The sequence below is a fragment of the Barbus barbus genome (genome assembly GCF_936440315.1).
Source record: "Barbus barbus genome assembly, chromosome: 1".
Lineage (NCBI taxonomy): Eukaryota > Metazoa > Chordata > Actinopteri > Cypriniformes > Cyprinidae > Barbus > Barbus barbus.
Window position 1 is genome coordinate 25299701 of NC_136729.1, and position 24567 is coordinate 25324267.

Genomic DNA, 24567 nt, shown 5'->3' on the forward strand with positions numbered 1-24567 from the left:
ACACATTGGCTGATGTATCAATCCTGCACATGCTAAACTTTTATCTAAATATGTCACCTTAATTTAAAAGTACACAGTTTAACAAACTGGTCTGTCTGTGCCAGTAGGTTTACACAGAGATACCATTTGCAATATAGAAAATATGTAACAGTTAATATTTTTCTTAATCATACAGTTTAGTTTGAATCCAAATGGTGTGTGTGCGCTGAGTGAACAAATGGTAAACAACGCATGCAAAAAAAAAAAAAAAAAAAAAAAAAAAAAAAAAAAAAAAAGGCGTTCTCTTTCTTTTCCCTTGTTAGAAAATATGCTATTGAAACATACTATCGAAAAAAATATATTTTTTCAAACTTTCCAACAGTGTTTGGGAGAAAGACGAGCACTCAGAACACTTGTGTGTCTGTGCCACTGTGCAATCAATCAGCTCAGCACTTTACTTGTGTTGAAATAAGAATTGAATTAGTTTAAATGCAAATTTATGTTTAATATTTACATCATAGACATCCTTATCGAAAATTCTGTTTCAAGTTTGTGCTGTCATCAATGTTTTTTTTGGGGTGGACACAAACACTATACACTATCTGTTTTCGGTACAGGAACATTTGAACAAGAATGAGTATGTTAGCTGTATCAGGCCAGACAGCAATACCACGACTGAGGTGAGACCCTTGAGCAAGGCACCGAACCCCCAACTGCTCCCCAGGCGCCACAGCATTGTTCACGGTGTGTGTGTTCACTACTGTGTGTGTGTGTGCACTTGGATGGGTTAAATGCTGAGCACAAATTCCGAGTATGGGTCACCATACTTGGCCACACGTCACTTTAACTTTGATCCCTAAATTCATTATTGGCCACTACAAAGAGAAACAAACATTAACATGTATTCCTTATCCGACAGCAACAAGTATATTCAGGCTGGTAAAGCATCAAATATGCGCCCTGTAAACACATTCCTTCAGTCTACAACAAAGACATAATTGCCAAACCCTGCTACACTCATCCTTTTCTCCCCATCTGTCTTTTTCAAACCCATGTGCATTATCTCAATTGTGTCTCCATCTGAGGGGTTTAATGGATTAATCTAACTCAATACAAAATCCACACCTTCAGATTACATCTATCAGATACACCGGGGCGGGATGATGACACTTGACAAGCACCTCCCCCTCCCCCACCCACCCCGTCACCTCCATCCCCCATGTGCTTTTGTACGGCACAGGCTTTGTATTCATCCTGATGAAAATTTAATTTGCTCTTATCTGTACGGCTAAGCTGGGAAAAATACAAATCCGCCATCTCTCTTTCTCCCAGACTCTCACAGGTATTATTACACCGATATCAACGTAGAGGAGGAAGATTAATTGCAGATGTCCACGGTCTGACACCTATTCTAACACACTTCAATGATGAGCTGATGGATGGATAAAGCGGGAGGCGAGACGAGATAGATGAAGAAAGCAACACCGAGTGAGCGCAAGTTAGAAAGGAGAACAAGAAAGAGAGATACCATTGTCAGGCGGCTGAGGTTGACAGCAGGAGAAGAGAAGCACCTAAAGGATCAGCTTCTCTCGGTCTGACACCCCCTCCCCCTTCTTCCTCTTTGTCAGTCAGAGCCACGGCACTTCAGATAGCTGCGTGTAGCTTTCTATTAACTAAGTTGACACACAGTTATCTTCATCCACAGAGATCCGGCACTCAAAGGAAATATTTAGCTACGCTTCAGGCAGGAAACTGGAAGAGGATGTTTTCTCCTCATTCAATGCAGCAAATCATCTCTTAGAGCCCATAAATCATCCTTGGGTCCTTCTTTTCTTGGTCGAGATGCAGAAAATGTCCCTTCAGATTTGTAAATAAGCACCTCAAACTCCAGTCTTAATGCTAAATGACTCCACATAAACTTCCATTAGGCCATTCTCAAGTCGTCACATGCAACAGCACCTTGATTTAAAGAAGACACAAACCTTTACAATGTCTGGATCTGTTGTCACTCAACAAAGGCGCAAATGCCAAGCGACTCACTTTAATGACGCCAGAATAGTACCATTTATGGGCTTGAAAGGTAAAAGTGTTCTGTCAATTAAGTGTGGTGTCACAAATCCCAGCACTGAGACCGCTTTCTGTATCGATTCTTTCAAAAAGAGAAAATCGCATTATGCTTTAAAGAGTTTTTAGCTCTAAAAACTTAAGCGGTCAAAAATGTATACACCCTGACTTTTAGAGTAATTTGGAAATCCACCTTGTCGCGTTCAGAGTTCTTTGATTTATTCTATAAAGAGCTCTGGTGACAACTACTTCAAGAAAACCACCAAAGGACAAAGACAAAAAGTCAATCAGTGGCATATGAACTTTAAAGATCACATTTAGAGTTTAAACCGATAACAAATTCACTCACCTCTCCCAGAAGCTTAACTACTCGCACTTTCTGAGGAACCTGAGGAGATTCTATGCTGCTCGCTCTTTGCATCACTGTTCTCTTTCCTCCAGCTTGAGGCTGACCCAATGGCCCTTCTAATGGGCTGGTCTGAGCAGCACCTTGTCTCTGAGTGTTTTGTGGGGTCATGGTCCTCTTCTGCTGCGGTTGCCATTGGCCCTGCTGGCTGGCATCAGGACCAGCGCTCTGTTGCTTCTGTGGCCCAGACCAGCCTGAAGTCTGTGCCAGAGGTTTAGTGTTCTGCAGACGGGCCTTCACATTTGGACGAGGGGAACTAAGGCCTGTCGAAGGGTTCTGGGGGGTTCCGTTAGAGATCAGTGAAGGGACCGGCTGAGGGGATTGGGCTGCTGGGGTTGGGTTGGGTGTGGGGAACTGAATTTGTGGAGTTTGGTTTGGGTTCTGGCCGCTGATCCGTTCCATCAGTTCTTTTTTGCGCATACCAGCCTGCATCTGCCTGCGCTGCTCTTTGCGCTTGAGGATCTCCTCTCTCAGACGCTTCTGTTGCTCGATCTTCAGTCTGTACTGACGTGTCTCCTCATCTTCATCTGGGTCCTAAACAATGACGAAAAAAAAATCTAGATGAACATTTTTAGCATGATGAAAAAAATGTGTAAAAATATATTAAAATATATATATTAAGTTTAAGTTAGTTTAGTTTTAGTGTAATCAAGCTTCAGTGTTCATCCCCCTGCCCAAGTATACACAACATATCTGAAGGAATAAATACAGTTTGCACTAAGGTTGGGCGATATCTACCAAATTGGTATTGGACAATGTCTACAGTGAAACATTGTGATGGACTAGAGGTGTGCCTGAAGTGTGAATCCGTATTCAGAAAGTAACGGAAAACAAATAACGCACTCTACGGAGCCACATGTTTAGCCACTTGCTAGCGGTAGCCTGTAACATAACAGTACATGAAAGTTCACTTTCCATATACACAGACTAAGGAGAGATGACTGATAGGACGATGGCGAATGATTTGCAGATCCTATGCACCACTGACAAATACCTAATCTTGTAAAATGTGTGGTAAGTACTGCCGCTTCATAGAGTCTGTGTGATCGTGAATCTCGAAAGTGAAAGTAAAATGAGAGCAGGCATTCGAAAGCGGTTTCAATGCCCTGTATATTAATAGCGGCTCCCTGATGCCCGCAATCTATATACGGTAGCCTATAATTACCCAACGATATAATTGTTAGAGAAAGAAAAATTTTCCTCCCATGTCGTAGGATATTTATTCCCTTTAGGGGTTCTGTAGTACACTTTATTTCCTTTCCTTACATGGAATAGGGATGCAGCGGATTACGGGAGAGGGGGGAAAATCACGATGCCGGCTCAACATCGTGATGTCTGTCAGCCATCGTCCCAACCCTAGTTTGCACATTACTTCTTTACGTGCACACAGCACAGAGGTCAATGGTAGCCCAATTACAATTAAAGAGTTTATTAATTTAAGGCATACATTTTCAAAAGATGTTTTTAAATGGCATGCCAACTTCTATGGCTATTTTCATGGCAAAACTCAGGTCAGAAAATTTTACTGTTGATTCTGAATTCAGCTTAAAAACAAAGCTTTAACAGAAAGCATCAGTACAAAAACAGTAAAAAGGTGAGACAATCAGCCACAACAATAATAGGACTATGCTACACGTAAACTAAATCACGAGGCCATTACAGTGGAAAAATGAAGTTCAAACAGAACAATTCCAGCATTTTAAATACTCCTACTGCAAAAGTCTATGGGTGGAAAACATGCTCAAAATTTACCCCTCTCCACATGATCATGCAACGCAGTATTACCTCTGGAGTGGTGCTTGACTGTGCAACTGGACACTCTTTCTTCATCTCAGGCACACTGGGCTGCTCTGGTGCTTTGGCAGCTCCCTGCCCTTGTGCCACAAATCCTCCCCTTCCTGCTGGTCCAGCACCAGCAGCCTGCACTTGCCTAACATTCTGTGTTACCCTGGTAACAGGCTTTGCTTGCCCACTAGGCACTGACGGGCGGTTATTATTGTTGCCTGTGGCGATGGGCAGCTCACGGAGGTTGCTGTTGCGTTGAGGAGGAATCTGCTGCAGTGGAGGAGGACGCGTCTGAAGAAGAGGAGGAAGTGGTCAGATAAATGGGTTGACATTCAAAGAAGTACAGCAAAGACTGACATGAATGAAATCTGTTTATTTATAATAAATATTTATTTTGCCATCTTACTCTCTTGCAACAAATACACATTTGAATGGCTAACCATTTTGGGTCTGACATGGTTGTTTCGCTGCTGGTTGCCTTGTGGTCGTGACTGCATCTGTCTGTGGCCACTTTGAATCGATTGGTGGAAGTGGGGCTGGGACAGGTGCACCATGGGATGTTGGTCCCTTGGGTGGTGTTGGTGGTGCTGTTGCTGTGGAGGCTGGGAGTGATGCAGACCCTGTGGGGGCATGTTCTGTCTGTGTTGCTGGTGCTGCTGTTGCTGTTGCTGGTGCAGGGGTTGATGGGATAGTGGCAGATCATGGTGCAGGGGCTGCTGCATTAGACCCTGAATAACACAAAACAACAGAATACAGCCAAAATGAGACCCAAAATCAAATATTAATACATAATATAAAGCAAAGCTGTAGGCTTGAGTGTACAAATGAATAAGATCCAATTTTAGGGCATTTACACTGAAATATAGGCCAGTTGTAATGGGAGTACTCTAGAAGTCAGCCCTGTATAATATTTCAGTAGACTTAGACAAATAATTTGCCACAATTAAACCAGTTAATATCTCAAGCCAAGAAAAAATAATATCAAGTTGTGTTTGATGACAGTCAAGAGGAAATATTTTCATGAAAGAAAGCTAGACCTCTGATGTGTAACAACTAACCCAGTGACCTCAAATAACCATGAACTGACAAACAGTGCTAACACAAGAGGGCAGTCTTGTCTGCTGCTTAAAATGAAGACAGCAGCTTCTCCTGTCACAGTGGACCACTACACCTACATGGCTTACAATGGTTTCCAACCAAACCAAAACACCTTAGGTTTGTCATATACATGATTGTTCAAAGTTTGGGGTCAATAAGATTTTTTTTTTTTTTTTAAATCAACACTTTTATTTAGCAAGGAAAATTAAATGATTAAAGTGACAGTGATGACATTTATAATGTAACTAAATGCTGTTTTTTTTTAATCTTTAGTCATAAAATAATCTTGAAAAAAGAAACTCATTTTTGAATGATCATATGACACTAAAGATTGGCGTAATGGCTTTTAAAGATTCAGCTGTTTTCACAAGAATAAATTGTCAAAAACAAAAGTTATTTTAATTCGTAATAATATTTTGTAATATCACTGCTTTATTGTATGTATGATTAAATAAATGCAGCTCTGGTGAGCACAAGACTACTTTCAAAAACATTTTTAAAATAAATCCAACCCCAAGCTTTTGAACAGGAGTCTAAGACTGCCATATTTCCTACCAAATTCCAGGACTGTGAAAAGGCACATTAAATTGATTAAATTCCAAATAAAAGACACTAAAAACCCAATATTTTGACTTTATTTTTAATATATTTTTCATGCTACTTCCATGCCATGCTGTAAATTAATGCTGCGTTCCAGCAGGTTTTTGAGCCCACTTCAAACCACGACTCACGACTTTGTAGCGTTCCAGGCAAGTCACGTCAAACTGCCGAGCGCAAGGAACTGTGGTAGCTAGATGTAAACAAACCAGCATGGCGGACCATACGGGGCTTATGGTTTCAGACCAGGGGCGTCGCTAGACCCCTTTTACTGGGGCATGTGCCCCAGTATAAATCTATTGTGCCCCAGTATAAATCTCAAGTTTAAGTTTTAACAGTTTACTTTATTTGTCAGTGTAATACATAATCGTGTGTGTATTATTATTATTATATTATTATTAATTTGATTGCAACGTTATATTGTCCTAAAGTCTATTTCTCACTGTGTACCACTTGCATAAACACTGGGTGCACATCGATCTAGTACGAGTTCACGGGTGGGAAGTCACGGGTTTGACTGCCGTTCCAGTGCACTTTCACGGGTAGAAGGTTGGAAAAACACGAGTTACGGGTTGCCTGGAACGCAGCATAACATGCAGAGTTTAACACGCCAGCAAGGCCATGCAGATTCTAGTGAACTAACTTACTCTCTGGCGTACCTGCATACCAAACGGCATGTGCTGGGGGCTAAAGGGGGGTCCCTGCTGTTGGGGCGAGAAGGGCTGTCTGTGACCCACAAAGCCACGGGGACCAGGGGGGCCTGGAGGGCCTCCATGCTGCGGGGGCAGACCCAGCCGAGGGGGCTCGCTCTGGAAAATACCTCCTCCCTGAGGCCCTTGGTTCTGCCTGAGCCCCAGAGCAGCAAATCCAGGACTTCCGAGACCCCCTTGTGGGGGGAAAGATGGAGGGCCTTGACCCGATATCGGAAGAACACTGTTATTCATGAGGGGGGCAGGGCCTGGCTGGTCAAACATGTGCTGGCCTGAAAAACGTGGTTCTAGAAAAGAGAAAAGGGAATAAAAGAGAAGCCAGAAACCTGCAGCATCAATTCTGACTGCTTCAGTTGCTGGTAAACAACTGGATAGAATAACAAAAGTCAAAACAGATCTTTAAAACCATGCAGGTATAGTCTATGCATGCAACCAGTGGGACCGACCACCTTAACTTGACCTTACCACCAGGGAAGAAGTGCTCTGGATCCTGATGATGTGGTGGTGGTCCTCTCCATTGATCCTGGGGTGGCAGAGGCCGTTGAGGTGGGCCAAAATTCCCTTGGAGATGCTGCTGGAAATCAGGAGGAGCCTGGAGGAGGACAGACAAAGGCAAAAAAAAAAATATATCACACTGACTCCATAGAAAACACTATGACTATTCCAGCACCAAAATATTATTGTTGACATGATTTTCAAAGCTAAAAAGCTTCTTATTTGTGCTCCTTATCTTCTTATTTAAAATGTAGCTCTCCATATTAAGATCATAACCATCAGCATATACCACTGAGGAATATTTTAGGCAGAAAGACAACGATTTGCATACACCCTTGAATATAAATCTTTATCCATTCTCATTGCTTACCTAACCCATTGCTCATAAAACTCAAAACCCCCCTCTACCTTTCCAGAGGAGAGAAAGATAACGATCCTTACTAATCCTGCAGTTGAATACGAATCCCCTCTCCTTTATTCTTTAAAAATATCCTTTGCTCTTAAGAAATTAGCCTTCGTTCAAAAGGGCCACACTCCAGCAAATTGTGATGCTTAGCACCTCTTTACTCATTATAAATGACTTAAGATGCAATCAAACTTTTAATCCACGTTTTCAGCTCTGATCTTCAGTCGGCCAAGTTAGTGTCACCAAGGCCAGCCAAGTTGCTTAACAGAAAGTCAATCAGGCAGCTTAGCTAAGCAATGGCCAGGAGGGTGCGAGAGAGGATCACATTGTTATTGTGGACTCCATTGCTCTATTCAAAAGGTCAGCTCCTGTAGCACAATGGGAGCTTAAGTACATTCACAATACCTTTGCAAGTTTGCATTCGTTTGATAAAAGGAGCATGTCCTTTCGGGGGGCTAATCTTTCGTAAATACCCATGGATCTGTTCAATATGTAACCAGTTATGATCTGCCTGGGAGATAGAGAGGGAATGGGAAAGACAAATGCCAAACACAGGCTGCTGTCATTTTGGAGACAGGCCTCATGTGTCTCAAAACACACTCTGCAACCTATTCATTTCTGCTGTTCAGGTATCTGACAAATTCTCAAAGATCAATATTTGTTGCCTTTTATGTCAAATACCTCAATTTAAGCTTCAATCATTCAGAACACTATAACATTCATTCATCAACAACAGCGAAATTTACAAAAATATAACTGAAGCATCTGACATGGCATTTATGTTTGTTTAATGCTGCTTATTAATTTTGATTAAGAAAACACAAAAAGCATGTTTGTATTTGGGGAAACGCATCTTCACATTCTGGCTACACAGACAAAATCTAAGAACCATTTCTGAATTAGTTTTATACTTTTTATGAATTAGAAAATCTAGACTTTACGTTGGTTGTCTTCGCAGCATAAAAAAGACATTTTTAACAATGAATAAATTATATACAGAAAGAAAGCAAAGATTTGTCCATTTTGGTAGTATTTTTACCCCACGCCCGTTAATTTCCAACCCTGATATACACACAAAACATAAAATATGAAAGTTCTCTAATATTTTTACACATATTCTTTTCTATATTTCTACAAGTGTTTTTTTATAAAAATTGTATATCTACAAAAATCCTTCTACTGGTACTACTTTATGACATATTAAAAGGAATTTATCCATCCAACTAATGCCTCATTATGCAATAAATGTTATTAAGAAAACCTAACAAACTTCTACTAACTTGTAAAATGAAGCCAAGCCATTTATTTATTTATTTTAATATTAAAGAGTTTTCTGATACTTCTGCTACGACCAGTATCAAACATAAAATGCAATATAAATATGTAGTATGGAGATTAATATTCAAAAACTCTGCAGTAGTAAATATTCATAGAGAAATTGTGGATCAGCCTATTGTAAGATGAGATGTGATCATATGCTAATGTATGATAATCAAGTGCCCAGAGGGCTAATGGACGCCGCTCTCTGCAAAATGCCATTGGCATTTTAAATGGTGTCCTGTCTGTACCAGACTGGCGATGAGAGACAGACAGCTGGAAGGGTGTCATAAATGTGTGTGTGGAACTTCTCTCCTATTCAGCAAGATTAGGAACAACCAATTATTTTAGGTGTCCACAATGTGTCTAAACAAGGGGCCACAGTACACGAGTAGTTGACAAATAACATTGACATGAACTTTCCTTTTTCAATCAGGAATTTAGATTAAAATTCATAATAGAAAGAGTATATTTTAGGTTATTTGACTTTTTTTTTTTGCAGTTAAATGGCTCTGCGGTGTGAACTTTTTTTTTTTTAACACTATGCCAGCTTCATGGCGAGAGTCCTTCAGACAAAATTAGGATTTAGTTGGTTAAAAACCTTTTCAAAAGTATTAATAGAATAAAACAAGTTTCTCAAAGGAGTAGAAGCAAATCCAGGAAAATGTGTTTAATGGACAGAGGATTCTGACACTTTGGGAAATTCTCTCCTGATAGTAAAAGTTTGTATGTGAGTCTCCTATCTAACACTGTTTGTAAATGACTTGATCCCAGTGATTATCAAAATTGAATACAATTTTTTTTGTTTTTTTTTCCCGGCATTTTATTCCATGTAATTTATTAAGCACTGATCCCATTTCGATTGCCCTTTTTTTGGTGGTGTGATCATTTTTAAAAGCTGAAATACACCATGTAGTCTTAAAATGATGAGAGTAATGAGGTAGTAAAATCTAATTGTAATTATATACAAATGAGAAAAATGTTGTTCACAACAGTTTTAGATAAAACTTTAAGCGTAGCATTACACAGCACTCCTGTCACTGCCATATTCCAGATTGAAACACTAAACTATACATCCTTTAGACAGCAATATTAAAAGGGAAAATCAAAGTACTTTTAACAGAGAGGAAAAAGAAGAGAACTGGGGAAACAGAGTTTGATGGAACTACGATGGTCTCCTCCTCAGCAGTAATCACTTTAGCCACAGCATGGGCAGCTGCTTGATGGATCCTCTACCTCCTAACAGGCAAGTAAATGCTTTTACAACTGTTCTGTGTTTTCACGGTCTCCATTTCGATTTTAGAGAGGTTTCGAGAGACATGCCATCCACACAACAAGATAAATATTGCTTTCGGTGGCTACATTCCAGTCAAACCAAGAAATACCATGATGTCTCGACCGTAACACACTGCAGTTTTATGCAGAGTGAAATCACTTCATTCTAACTTAAAGCAACGTGAGGTTACTTACCGGGAGTCTCTGTGGAGTGATGTTAGGCCTCGGTTGGTTCTGCACAGGAGGCATTGAGGGAACTGAGATTAAATGGAAACAGAAAAAGCACGAGTCAGACAGACAGAAAAAGGGATGCAGAACGAGCGAGTGGGGCGGCGTAACACAAACACCATAAAAGTCTCTTCTGCCACGTTTCTAAACCATGGTCTGTCACAGCTGGTCACAGAGAGAGGGCTGTTCTGCTGATTAAACTGTGCATCTCTCTCTCAAGCAGACTGGGCCACCTAATGAGATAAACTGACAGTCAAAAGGAGTAATTTCGCTGTGAATCATTTCACCTCTGCAGATGTGTGCATTTCAGAAAGCTGGTTTAATGCTGATGGACTGCCTACAGAGTGAGGGCCATGCCAAAGGAGAAAAAAAAAAAAAAACTTGAGTGAAAATGTGAGTAAGCATCTGCCAAAGTGCAAAGCCTAAAAATGAACAGGGAATCTGCTTGTTAAGTCGTGTTGTAAGGAATACTGTTTTCGAGTCCAAGCCTATACTCGTTTCAGTTGAGAATGCCATGTCAACAGCTGTTTATGAGCACTATTTAATCAGGGTGTCACAATTAAGCTAAGCTAAAAAAAAAAAATTAGTGTACACTTCAGTCTCCAGGCATCCCAGACACCAATATTTTAACAATCCAATAATGAGTTACTGTCTAGCCATCTGAGATTTCACTATGAAGATAAAGGTCAGGATCATGATTTTCTTTTAGCAATATTACACCGCTCCTTGAGTGTATATTAGCACCATTTGCTATTTGTTTTGGTACCTAATACAGCATTTAGACCCAGAAATGGTGACATGTGATCCATCAAAAAATGGTCATAATTTAGAGATAAGTGGTAATTTTCTACAGCAGATTTTTGCCCTTTGATTTAAATGCTACCACCCACTGTTGTGATTGGCTAACATCTTCGCATATGAAATGAGCATTATAATTGGAACTCTTTATTTATAAAATTTATAAAGGCCTTCCTTTACCTAACAGCAAATTGATGGACAGATATGAGTGGTTTAGGACACGTTAAGGGGTGTGTCGAGGAGAATAGTGCCATTTAAAAAACCTGCTGATTTAAAATCTGGGCATTTAAGAAGGGTATAAAAGAATATTTCATTTTGAAATGGGTAGTTTGTTTTGAGTTCTGAAACTTGCTGTATATTTTTTTACTGCAGATTAATCTCTATTATGTGTAATTACCAAGACAATCTTGATTCATGAGCCTTTGACAAGCGTCTAGGCACTTTATAATGTCAAAGACAGCGTACAGCACACACTCAGACAGCCTTCATTCACCCAAGTATATAAAAATCAGGTTGGTGGTCTCTGGGGCCATACCTTGCACAGGCGAGGAAGAGAGTCCTCTGAAGTGAGGGTTGATGTGAATGTTCTTGGGGTGATGCTGTTGATGCTGCTGGTGTTGGTTGGGATGAGCGTGTGAGTGCCGCGGCGGCGAGTTCAACAAGCGTGGTATGTGTGCGTCATGTTGTGTTCTGGGCCCCGAGGAATGGTGGGCCAGACGAGGCATCATCAGCTGCAACGGCTGCTGAGGAATTGGGGTGCCCGGATCTGGGAATAGCCCGGGACCTCCACTGCCTCTCGGACCAGGCAGACGAGACTGATGGTGGTGATGCTGAAGCGGAGGAGTCATTCTGAGCTGCTGCTTTAAAAAAGAAAGAGAGAAAAACAAACAGGCGAAACAGAAAGACCATCAATCAATACATAAGCTCTTTCTCTTTCACCACAAAAAATCATTATCTTGTAGTGTTGTGACCTTGACTCTCAAGAAGACCCCTTTAATCAAGTAATCAATCATAAGAGCATGTGACTGGGACTGAATCTGAATTAAATGAGTAGTTAAGGAGGAATACAAAATGTTTAAGTACCCTCTTAAAAACCATGCATTGTGCCTTTGTGTCCCCATTGATTATGCAAAAAGGACAATATCCTATTTCAAATGATGACTGAAGGATTGACTCAAACTCAGAAATACACATTGCAGTCTCTTTCAGAAATGTGTATATACTAGATTTATTAACTCATCATCAGATGAAGACAACTTGTACTCATAGTCAGGGGTGGAGAGGAATTCAATTAAATCATTATGGAAGTGCTGCTGTCTATATACCGCAGTCTGAAGCGTAACGTAAAAGAACACATCAAATGTCGAGGAATGACAAGTTATGTCAAAAGCCTGAAAAGGCTTGCCTTCCCTATAAAAGAAAATCAGCTTTAAAAAAAAAAAAAAGGTGCTACGCCAACGAACGAACAGCTCAAGCGCAAAGGGATTACACCCTCGACAGATATTTAATAATAAAATAAGCGCAGGAAGCTAAATCCTTCAGCAAAGTACAAATTTAATTTGGTGTAATGCTTCCTCAATGGACTCCCGCCAAGTTATTTGCCATAATCCATATATCAACATGGATAAGAGGGAGTGAGAACGGTGATAATTGACTTTTACTCAAAAGCAAACTGACTCCACTCCACAAGGGTGAGACAAGACAAGACACAAGTCAACGGACCATCATCTAAAACTGATGCATCATCTTTAATAGCCACAATCCAATCGCAAGAGAACTGCTTGACCCCCAAGGAAGTTAAAATTCATGTTTGCAAAAAGCTGTCACTACTAAAGTGTTCAACAGTTGTAAAGAATGTTACTGTTTATACACTTTACCTTTCAAATGTCTGGGGTCAGTAAGATGCTCACCAAGACTGCATTTATTTGATCAAAAATGCTGTAAAACATTAATATTGCAGACCTGCCAAAGTTTTGAGTACCAAATGTTGCGTTTAGTTCACATGCTTTGCACCACTTTGCACATCATCATGCATGTCATTAAAACCGATGAATTCAGTACAATCTTATATCGTTGAGGAAAAAACTACTATTTGTGTGCATTTTTAAATAATCTGACTTCAGTTCAGAGCCTGGTTTCTGACTTCCTGGAAGCATTTTTTACATATATTCACCTAGTTTTTTAGTAAATAATAAAGTAATAAACAAATGACTGAAAACTAGTGCTCCTCTCTTCTTCAGTTCACCATCAAGCAATTCAGATCCTGCTCTCCCAGTACACTGTCTTTTCCCAAATCTTGAGCAACATCACAACTACCCTCTCAATAACTGGCAAAAAAAAAAAAAATCCTAACCACAATGAGATACATTTTCATACCCTCTATATCTGTGGAATATATTTGAATATTCAAATGTAAAAATAAAACAATGCATACCCCTCACTGTATGGATTAAATGTACACTGATTCTTAATAAAGCTACTCAGACAAGAGCAGTGAGTGATTTTCTCTCTCTGATTTCTGATTCTGCATTCCAATACATATAGGCCACGTTCACACAGCAGCAGAATACGGTTGTCAGTCCTGTATTTGAGTCTTTAATACAGTTACATTGACACATAGTACGGTTATTTACAGGCGTGAAAATCGCATTCTGTAACTGAACACACCCCCGTACATTTTCAGGCCTCACAACCTCATTCTCATAAAACACGCGCTGTGTGAACGGAACAGGACTGGACAACTACAGTAGGGCAAATAAGTATTTGATACACTGCCGATAATTCAAGTTTTCCCACTTACAAAGAATGGAGAGATCTGTCATTTTCATCGTAGGTACACCTCAACTGAACAGAATATAACAGAACATAAAATAAAATCCAGAAAATCACATTGTATGATTTTTAAATAATTAACTTCCATTTTACTGCACAAAATAAGTATTTGATCACCTACCAACCAGCAAGAATTCTGGCTCACACAGACCTGTTAGTTTGTCTTTAAAGGTCCCATGACATGCTGTTTTTTAGATGCTTTTATATAGGCCTAAGTGGTCCCTAGTACTGAATCTGAAGTCTTTTTCCCGAAATTCAGCCTTGGTGCAGAATTTCAGCCACTACGAGCCAGTCCCACAATGAGCTTTCCTTAGGACGAGCCATTTCTGTGTCTGTAGCTTTAAATGCTAATGAGGAGGAGAGAGGCGGGGCAAGGTGGAGGGTGGGTGTGTGTCCTGCAGCTTGCGGCCACGGTACCATGCGCTAATGTTGACAGTGGATGTATCGCAATGGCTCGTAGACACGCAGTCCTTCAAGCTTTTCAGTTTGACCCAGAATCTGATCCGGATGGAGAAGCACCAGACGAAGAAGTTGTAGCTCAACGCCCACTGCTCCGGGTGTGTGTTCACGGTGTGTGTGTGTGTTCACTGCTGTGTATGTGCACTATGGATGGGTTAAATGCAGAGCACAAATTCCGAGTATGGGCCACCATACTTGGCCGTATGTCACTTCACTTCACTTCACTACAGCAGGACGTCTCTCTCCCGGCGCAGTGTCGCCTCTCTCGGCGTCTGTTCTGAGCAGCAGAGAAGCAGCGCTTTCAGTTTGCTTTATTGGGCATTCAGTTGTATTACAGTATGTGACCGTTCATAGAGTAGAACATATCTGAAGTGCCAAAAAACAGTGCTTCGCTCGTTTGCAAGCCATGATGTCTCGCACAGTCGTAGCTTATTTTCGCATGGGCGGGCAAAGCAGAAAAAGGGGAGGTAACCTTTCCCCATATGACGACATAAGGGGAAGATTCCAGATCGGGCCATCTGAGCTTTAATTTTCTCAAAGGCGAAGCAGGATACCCAGGGCTCGGTTTACACCTATCGCCATTTCTAGCCACTGGGGGACCATTGTCAGGCTAGGGGAACTCATATTAATGTTAAAAACCTCATAAAGTGAAAATTTCATGCCATGGGACCTTTAAGAAGCCCTCCTATCCTCCACTCATTACCTGTATTAATTGAAACGGTTTGAACTCGTTACCTGTATAAAAGACACCTGTTCACACACTCAATCTGAAGAGAGCTGGGACCACAGTCTCAAAGGTTACCATTAGTAACACACTACACCGTCATGGATTAAAATCCTGCAGCGCGCGCAAGGTCCCCCTGCTCAAGCCAGCACATGTCCAGGCCCGTATGAAGTTTGCCAAAGACCATCTGGATGATCCCGAGGAGGCATGGGAGAAGGTCATGTGGTCAGATGAGACCAAAATATAACTTTTTGGTATAAAGTCCACTCGCCGTGTTTTGATGAAGGAGGATGAGTACAATCCCATGAACACCATCCCAACCGTGAAGCATGGGAGTGGAAACATCATGCTTTGGGGGTGCTTTTCTGCAAAGGGAACAGGGCGACTGCACCGTATTGAGGGGAGGATGGATGGGGCCATGTATGGCAAGATTTTGGGCAACAACCTCCTTCCCTCAGTAAGAGCATTGAAGATGGGTCATGGCTGGGTCTTCCAGCATGATAATGACCCCAAACACACAGCAAGGGGAACTAAGGAGTGGCTCCGTAAGAAGCATTTCAGGGTCCTGGAGTGGCCTAGCCAGTCTCCAGACCTGAACCCAATAGAAAATCTATGGAGGGAGCTGAAACTCCATGTTGCCCAGCGACAGCCCCAAAACCTGAAAGATCTGGAGAAGACCTGTATGGAGGAGTGGGCCAAAATCCCTGCTGCAGTGTGTGCAAACCTGGTCAAGAACTACAGGAAACGTCTGACCTCTGTAATTGGAAACAAAGGTTTCTGTACCAAATATTAAGTTCTATTTTTCTATTGTAGTGTACCTACGATGAAAATTACAGATCTCTCCATTCTTTGTAAGTGGGAAAACTTGAAAATTCGGCAGTGTATCAAATACTTATTTGCCCCACTGTAGTTGTCGGTCACATCATATAGTGCAAGAGAGAGACGCTCTGCTGCACAAACGCATGTCTGCCGTGTGTTGCGTGTTTTCATATGTGATTTGGATAACTTAGTGATGGAAAAAGGAGCTGCGTGTCATCTGAAAGTTTTAGATCCAGTCAGTTTTTCTGCTCTACTCTACAATCAAATATAAAAGCTGTCGCCGGTTAATGAAGATTTGACGGAAGAAGTCGCGGCTCGATTGGACTCTTGTCATGTCAGAAATCAGTGAAAAGACTTTCAGTTTCACGGACATCGCCATGTTTGATATTACTTCGGTCACTGTCGCTATGGTTACTGGTGGTAAGGTATATGGGTATGACTCCTGTTGCACATTCATACAGACAGTATTCGAGATGCTACTGTAAGTTGCTGTGTGAATGGGACATTGAGACTCACAACTGTAAGTAAATGTGGTTGTCAATTTCAAAAACTTAAAGTGTGATTGTAGCCACAGATTAAATATAAGATACATATCCCATTTTCTCCCAACTGTTTACATTAACTTAAAACAATGCGCTGTTCTATGTGAATACTCAAAGGATTTTTTTTTATTATTATTTTGTCTGTATTCGACTATTTAAATGTAATAAGCTGTGAAAGAGAACTCGATTAGCAGACTCTGTTTGTGTGTTTATGTGGCTTATATAGCATTAAATAATTTGAACATTTACCCCAATTTGGATTTTCTCATTCATGCAACTGTAAGCAACTATAAGCAGTCCTGCACTGTGTGGGTATTTTTACATGCTGCAATATGAATGATATAGCAAACCATGATATATGATATATGGTATATCGTCATACTGCCCAGACCTATAAAGAATTAGGATTTATTTTTTAAAAGTAATGCATTTGAACTATAAAGTAAAATTTTTAAGGGTTAAATGACTTCCCTAACCACAATATCAATATGCTGAGAGAAAGATATGGATCAGAGGCAAGAAGGACAACTGCTTATCAGTTCTTTAATTTGAGAAGTAGCATTGACCACTGCCTACTAGTCCACAATAGCTACCAGCATAAACCTGACAATCAATACTTCAGTGATATTGTGCAAGTAGAAGTGGAATGTTATCAAATCAGTCAAAACTAAAGTGAATCAGTCAAATTTCAATACAAAGTTCTACACATTTGGTTCACCTTGGTTCAGTTCTTTAATGAATAACTAATGAACTCTAGTTTACACCCTAATATTATAATAACAAAATTTGCTTTCACCTGAAGAAAGAAAACTCACAGATAAACTACTGTTATCTTGTGTATTATTTCTGGACCATTTTAGGCCTGAATACTTCCATAGTTTAGTTGTGAGGAGAGTGTTTCTTAAATTACAGACTGCAATGTTTTATTTTGAAATGACAACAGTGCTATCCTTTTGCAGTGAATTTGGCTCATATAATTGGTGCATCCGTTTAATTAATGCCGTCTTATCACACAATTTCATTAGTGTTATTAGAACAGGTTAAATAGGAGCATTAGTACTGTGTGTGTCACTTCAGACCATCAGTCTCTTACCTGCATTCCTAAGTTCACTTGCATCAGCGGAGGCCTTTGCTCATTTATTCTCCCTCGACTTCCAACTCCATCGCCACAGAAACCTCCCATTCCAAATTGAGGGAAATCGCCTCTTCCACTGGCTCCTCGTCCTCCTGCTCCTCCCCTTCCCCTGAGCCCACCTCTACCTGCCATTCCTCCCCTCCCTCCATCTGCTCCTCTCCCTCGTCCTCCAAAACGGCCCTGCTTCCTCTGACGTTCCCTTTCCTCAAACTCACGCAGGTCTGCTTTAGCTGCATCAGAGAGCTCTGAAAGGAAAGACATAAAAATACAGGCTTATTAGATACTGAAAAATTAAGCTGTTGATTGTTTAAGACAGCTTATCTAATAGTTCTTATGAAGGATCACTTTAGCATTTTTTGTCCTGCTTAGGATAATGATAATAAACTAATATTAATGTAATAAAAAAAATTATTATAAGCACTTACATAACCATTGGGAGACAGTGACAGGTTTTTTTTTTTTAACAAAATTTGGAATTTCACCGTCACAATATTAACCACCAAATTTAAAATTACTTCAGAAACATGAGCTAAAAAAACAAACAAAAGCACAATAGATAACGCTCAAATAATATTTTCAGTTGACCTTTCACAAAACAAAAACAGCCTTCACCGATCACCTTCTGAACAAATTATGAATAAAAATATTTGTAAATCTGTACAAAAATAAAAAGGCTTTGCTCATGAACATTAATTATGTTATGTAATTAATTATGTTACGTAACCCAGTAGCTCTACCTTACTGACTGAAAAGAAGACACATTTAAGTGTAGGGATGGGTCATGATGGTCTAATCAAGTGGAAGACTAGTCAGTCACAGTGGTGTGACCAAATCATAAAAATACACCATAATTTTACTCTCAAAAGCTGTAAAAAAAAAAAAAAAAAAAAAAAAAAAAACTGTAGCATTCAGAATATTTGTCATGTGCCTCAAAACAAGACTACATTGACATTTTTAAAAATATAACAGTACAAAAAGCTGCTTCATTTGTTAATGCCTAACCTAATGTATCTGGGATGTTCCTCCTTTTACTGGTGGCATCAGACAGTCTGACCACTGTGTCATCTTTGCGCTCGGTCTTAAAGCGCAGACGGCCGGATTCTTCAATATCTTCCTCTTCCTCATCAGACTCCTCCTTCACATCGGCATCCGGTTCGGCCTCAGCTTCTGGATCGTTTTCATTCTCCACCTAAAGCATAGAGCACACACAAAACATCAGACTCACACTGTGTGACTTTAAGCATCTCCATGAAAGACAGGAGCAAACATTATCTGAAACAGCCCATCTTTACCTCCTCTAATTCTGTGACCTGAGAGCTGTCCTGCTCCTCAGTTTCCTCCTCATGCTCCTCCTCCTCAGGCACTTCCTGTCGATCAGTCTGCTCTTCACTATACTCGGTCGGGTATTCATCCACCTGTGAAGAACAATCAAATATTTACTCCATTCAATGGAAATTCAAGCAGGACATGAACATCAGGGCTAAACTGATCTCTTGTACATCATCCACTGAAACACCTGCTGCGGAGCATGTCGTAGGTCGGCACTACCAGAACCTGTTCAATGCCAAAAACGACACTGATGAAGATAAAACATTAGAATGAAGCGAAATCACTTCTGAATGAAAATGTTAATGCCACATCTGAGAGAGAGGCCAGAAAGTTGGGGAGGGGAGGGAAGGGGGGTGCTGAAGGGGAGTCTTCCTAAATTAGCATAACAGTAGGAGCCCAGTCTCATTACTATGCCCTATTACCATTCCTGCTGATATTTGAAATTCAATGAGATGTAAATGTTTGACATGATACACAGAGAATGGGAGATAAACACGCACACGGCTCAGTGGTGGTGAAAATATCATTGACTGTGTTGTCTTTACACACACACACACACACACACACACAGACAGACAGAAAGCAAGCTCTGGCGCACACATAGCTCACTGACAGGGAAAATATCATCTTCTGACTCTGAGCAAATTCTCACACACGCTCGAGCACAGAATGTACAAAAGCATCCGGAGAGACGGGCGCACACGACTTCTGCTGACTACCTTGCTGAACCTCACGTCCTCCACCACAGGTCTTGTCCCCCTCCTCATGCTCCTGTGCCTGTTTCTGCTTCTGTAGCCACCACAGGTCCCGTCTCCCCCTGCTACACCTACAGGTCCTGTTTCTGGCCACCTGTTAAAGCCTACTGGACCACCAGTAAAGTGGTGTTTACTGTTTTTACTGTTAGTTTCCCTCTGCTAAAGTCCACATTTCACTCTTTAAATTGAGATTTTGTTTTGAGTGTGTGAATCTGAAAACAACCCAACACGCTAAACTTGGGGATCTGAAGTAGAAGTGGAAAGTATTGACTTACAACTATCCACACAATATAGTCATGTTTGCTGGACATTCACAACAAATACTTTAACTAAATAGCCACGCTGTATAGGCTCGTTTTGGATATTCAAGTGAATTCAAATTTACCTCATTGTACCAGAACTTTGGAATCAAACATCTAATATACTATAAAGTAACTAACATATCTGTTACTGATGTGAATAATGTGTATTAATAGATTACATTAATAATAATAATTATATTAATAATAGATTACAAATACATTTCAAAATTCAGTCAAGCTGTCTGTAATGACAAGGTTTTGATCTAAATTAGGGGTCGACCGATATGTGTTTTTCAGGGCCGATGCCGATACCGATTATTACAGACCAAGTAGACCGATAACCGATATATTGAACCGATATACATGTCTGGTGTAAAAATTAAAATGAATGTCAAAATTAAGAATAACAAGGGCTCTGACAAAAACGGCCTTCCCTAGTGTTGGTTGCACTTCTTACTCTTGTCTTCCTCCATGCATCCATCTACAATAAGGGTAATATATAAAGAGAGAGTTAAAAGTGGGGCCACTGCATGCTTCATGATTAAGCCTATGAATACTAAATACTAAAGCTAAACAGCTTGGGGAAATGTAAGTATTTGGCTTCAATAATTTACATGTTAGAAATGTATGTGTAATAGCATAACCTCTCATAATTCTTCATTAATTATTTTCGGTTGACTAAATCATAACCTACAAGAGGTGACCATTCAATTCATCATCTAATGCACATCAATTGATTAATTTAAAAAGCGCAATGTATATAATACGTGTAAATAATTTAATTGTCTTCATAGCTCCATTGTAGAAGTTGCGAAGAAGACCGCAACTATTTTAATGAAACTATAACACTAATAGCCTGTTATAGGCTCACTTGGTTCAATAGCCTATTGAAATGTCCCAATTTCCGTCATCCTAATCTTGGCCTATGTGACAGTATCTTAGTCTTGGCCTGTGAGACAGTAATTTAATCTTGGCCTGTGACAGTAATTTCCATTAGTTTTCATTTACAGAGCAGTGCAAATGAAGGCATAAAACATTAATTTAATTTATCTTTTAATCAAATGAGAGTTGAACTCTATTTTTTGGCAAACAAATGTGTTTACTATTAAAATTAAAACATGTAAGAAATAGCGTATTGTGTGATTGTTCTTTTAAACAAAAGTTGTAATAATTGTAGTAGCATTAGTAAATAAACCAAACTTTTATTTTGACGGGTTGCCATGAGGACCTCTTAAGTTTCTGTAGCCTATTTATGATATGACGATCGTTTTACTCAAACGAAACAGTCAAATGATCATGAAGTAACTCTCAGAGCAGTTCTGGGGATGATGTTCATATATTTATGTCCTCATTTAGTGACATGGCAGATGCGGAAAACACCGCGAGCGTCGCGCACTTCAGTGTGTGTGTGTGTGTGTGTCAAAACCGCGCGTCTGTGCCTTTCACATATACAGAGACAAGCCGAACATGCAGAATTCATATTTAAATAGTCTTTTAGCAGCTTAATGTTTACAGATAGTCCATATCATGAGTCGATTTAAGTGTATTGACCTACTTTTGATTAATTCATCCAAACTTTGACTAATTCCGTGACTCCGCGTTATACAGTAAATTCCATATGACTGGATTCCGCGATTCCCCCTGCGTTTCCCCCATCCCGGAAACCATAAATAGATAAAATTGAGGTTTTTACAACTTCAGTGTAGTGGATTGTAATTTATTGCAACTTGAGCAAGGTCTGCTGCTGCCTTTGAGAGATAACTGATGCGTGAAGCAGTACCAGTTAGCAAGCGCTTTCTGTGTGAGAGTGCCTTTAGTCTTCCACGTTGATTGGTCAGACTCCTGACTCTCAACAAATCAGATGCGCGGTGGGCGGAGACTGCTCTAGGCCACAGTTTGGTGAGTTCCGACAGGCTGCATCAGAGCCAAATAGCGCGTTTCAAAATTAAATAATTTTATCGGCACATCGGTTTTGAAAATGACCAATGCCGATTATCATAAAAATGCTTAATATCGGTGCCAATAATCGGCCAGGTCGATAATCGGTTGACCCCTAATCTAAATACAGTCGGTTATGTCTTACATTAAGGTAAACAGGCAGGACAAATAAACAAATAAATAATTAAAAACAATTTAAGTACATTTTTTAAGCTGGGTCAATAGCAGTGCCTCTTAACCTTTATTTACTTGAAGGCCCTGCATTGTCCAATTCAATATCCGAATGCCCCATATTACAAGATTTCTGTATTTCTGCTGTAATTATGACAAAGCTGCTCGTTTTCTTGCTTGTTAACTTTTATTAACAGAAACTGAAAGCATTTATATTTTACACTTATTAACAACAATTAATTTTGTGATTCTACTTTCAAGAACTGGGTGTTCTTCAAAAAAAACAAAAAACAGTAGTGATAAGTAAAAACATTTATGCTTTTTAGCATTTTAATTTAGTTAGATTTTAGTATATCAATAATTTCTTAATTTAAATATTTTAAAGTCATCCTCTATCTAGCTTAGATGTTTGCTGAGGTCCCCAGCTCCCTGGTTTCGAGCCACTGATCCAATGATTAAAGAAATTGTACAACCAATTTTAATTAGACTTGTTTTTCAGTCAAACTGCCACATGTCCTTCTCTTCATTTTCAAATAACAACAAGCTCCCCTCCTCTTAGCTTGTTTCTTCACTGCTCTCTCATGTAAGTAACAAAAACAAAAAGCAGTTCTTCTCACTTATAGCCATGCATATATATTATACTCTTGCCAACATGCCTATAGAGACTAAAGGCCCTGATATTCTTCAAACGAAATCGAAGAACAAACTGACATGACAATATAGAACAAAATCAGGCCAAAACGAAGTTCGTTTTGAGTTTGTTTCGGCAGTTCGATACAGCTCACCAAAGCGAAATTTCTGGGGAGTTCGTTTTGGCTCCTAAACACCTTTGAGCTACTATAGGTCCGTGGCGATTACGCAATCAGTGGGTGTGTTCTGGAACTACACCTCCTTTGACGCGCAATTTCTTTCCACCTGGTTCGTTTCTCATTCAACAAAAGTCAGGCAGGAGAACAACATCTCCAAGTCACTAGCAACATTTATACACTGTGTCGAATAGCTGAGCTGCCACAAATATATCTGCACAATCACTGGCGGGGAGACTTTAAAGATTCAGAGAGAGCATTTAATTCCTAGAAAGAAATCACAACGAAGCTTGGTGTCGACGACCCGGAGTTATGCAAAAAGCGACGTACAGAAACATCAGATCCAAGTTTTCCAAAGCCATGAAAAGAATTAAACGAAAGAGTAAAAGATATAAGGTAGCAAGTACCAAATACATGCGTTTCAAATAAATGTTACACCATACTACTGCTGCTGCTGTTCTTTCAATGAGCGAATTTAAAAAGGTATACAGTAAATTAAATGCCATAACATACAATAATAAACCTGTTTTTATCAAATTATGACAATTCATAAAATATAAATATGTATAATAATTTATCCAGTTTAATAAAAGACTTCGATACACCATCATTGCATCGTTGTTGTGTTTAGAGCAGACGCGTTTGCATTAATCTACACCCCGCCTCCAGCAGCGCAGGGGTGTTGGAATGTTCAAAAACAGTATACAGTCGCTCAGCCTTTTCTAACTTCTTTTTGCCCCAAACGAAGAATGAAAACGAACTTCGTTTGAAGTACATCGGGGCCTTAACTTTTCACTTTTTTCACTAGCACTAGCACATGATTCAATAGCAATTATTATCAGAGGGCACCTTTTAAAATGCATTTAGACAGCACAAATTTCACTGCTATGGAAAGTCAACAGTGCTCAAGCAAACTTATATTTGAAGAGACACTGTTTTCTCCAGTCATATCCTTGAGAAAATGTATGCTGTATGCTATTACAAAACGCTCCAGGTCATTTTGCTACTGTGAATCCAGATCTCAGTAGTAAGAGAATAAGCCTTTTTTATAATGTACAGAAACATAACAGACAAACATGCTAAATGTGATGCGAGGCCAAGGCCTCTGTGCACCTGTCAGCACTGTCCTGGACGCCGATGATCAAGCGATCACATGGACAGGCAGAATGATCAACGACATCTGTCCTGCATTAAAGGTCAATGAAAGACAGAACAAAAGGAGCAGTCTGATGAGTCTTGACTCCTGCAGGATTTTATCAGTCTTTCGGGCTTTGTGTAAAGTGACTGACCCTGATGCTTCATGACCACTGTTCGCCAAACTGTTTCTAAGCTCTGGACAATTTTGTGTGTCTTTGAACACTGAAATAAAATGTTTAAAAAATAAATAAAAATATATTTTGTATGCATACTAGGAAACATAGAAATTAGTAAGGGAAAGGGAAGTGGTGTGTGGCCAAGTATGGTGACCCATACTCGGAATTTGTGCTCCGCATCTAACCGATCTGGGCAGCCAATGCTGCAGCGGCCGGGGAGCAGTTGGGGGTTCGCTGCCTTGCTCAAGGGTCTCACCTCAGTCGTGGTATTGAGGGTGGAGAGA

The 24567-nt window shown here is 40.0% G+C and overlaps 1 protein-coding gene across 3 annotated transcripts in view; it reads right to left on the reverse strand.

Moving 5' to 3' along the window:
- The window catches only part of LOC306872218 (RNA-binding protein 33-like), a 55680-nt gene that overhangs the window by 21253 nt on the left and 9860 nt on the right, over positions 1-24567 (reverse strand). The window contains exons 6-15 of one of the 3 annotated variants that reach the window (XM_079420709.1): positions 18962-19084; positions 18672-18858; positions 17628-17914; positions 11694-12015; positions 10328-10389; positions 7105-7231; positions 6577-6926; positions 4675-4962; positions 4235-4525; positions 2393-2983 (exon numbers count right to left, since the gene is read on the reverse strand). In XM_079420709.1, coding sequence (XP_079276835.1) covers positions 2393-2983; positions 4235-4525; positions 4675-4962; positions 6577-6926; positions 7105-7231; positions 10328-10389; positions 11694-12015; positions 17628-17914; positions 18672-18858; positions 18962-19084 — 2628 coding nt within the window. Of the gene's footprint in view, positions 1-2392; positions 2984-4234; positions 4526-4674; positions 4963-6576; positions 6927-7104; positions 7232-10327; positions 10390-11693; positions 12019-17627; positions 17915-18671; positions 18859-18961; positions 19085-24567 lie in introns of all 3 variants that reach the window. The other 2 variants (XM_079420710.1, XM_079420708.1) reach the window with 2 other exon arrangements.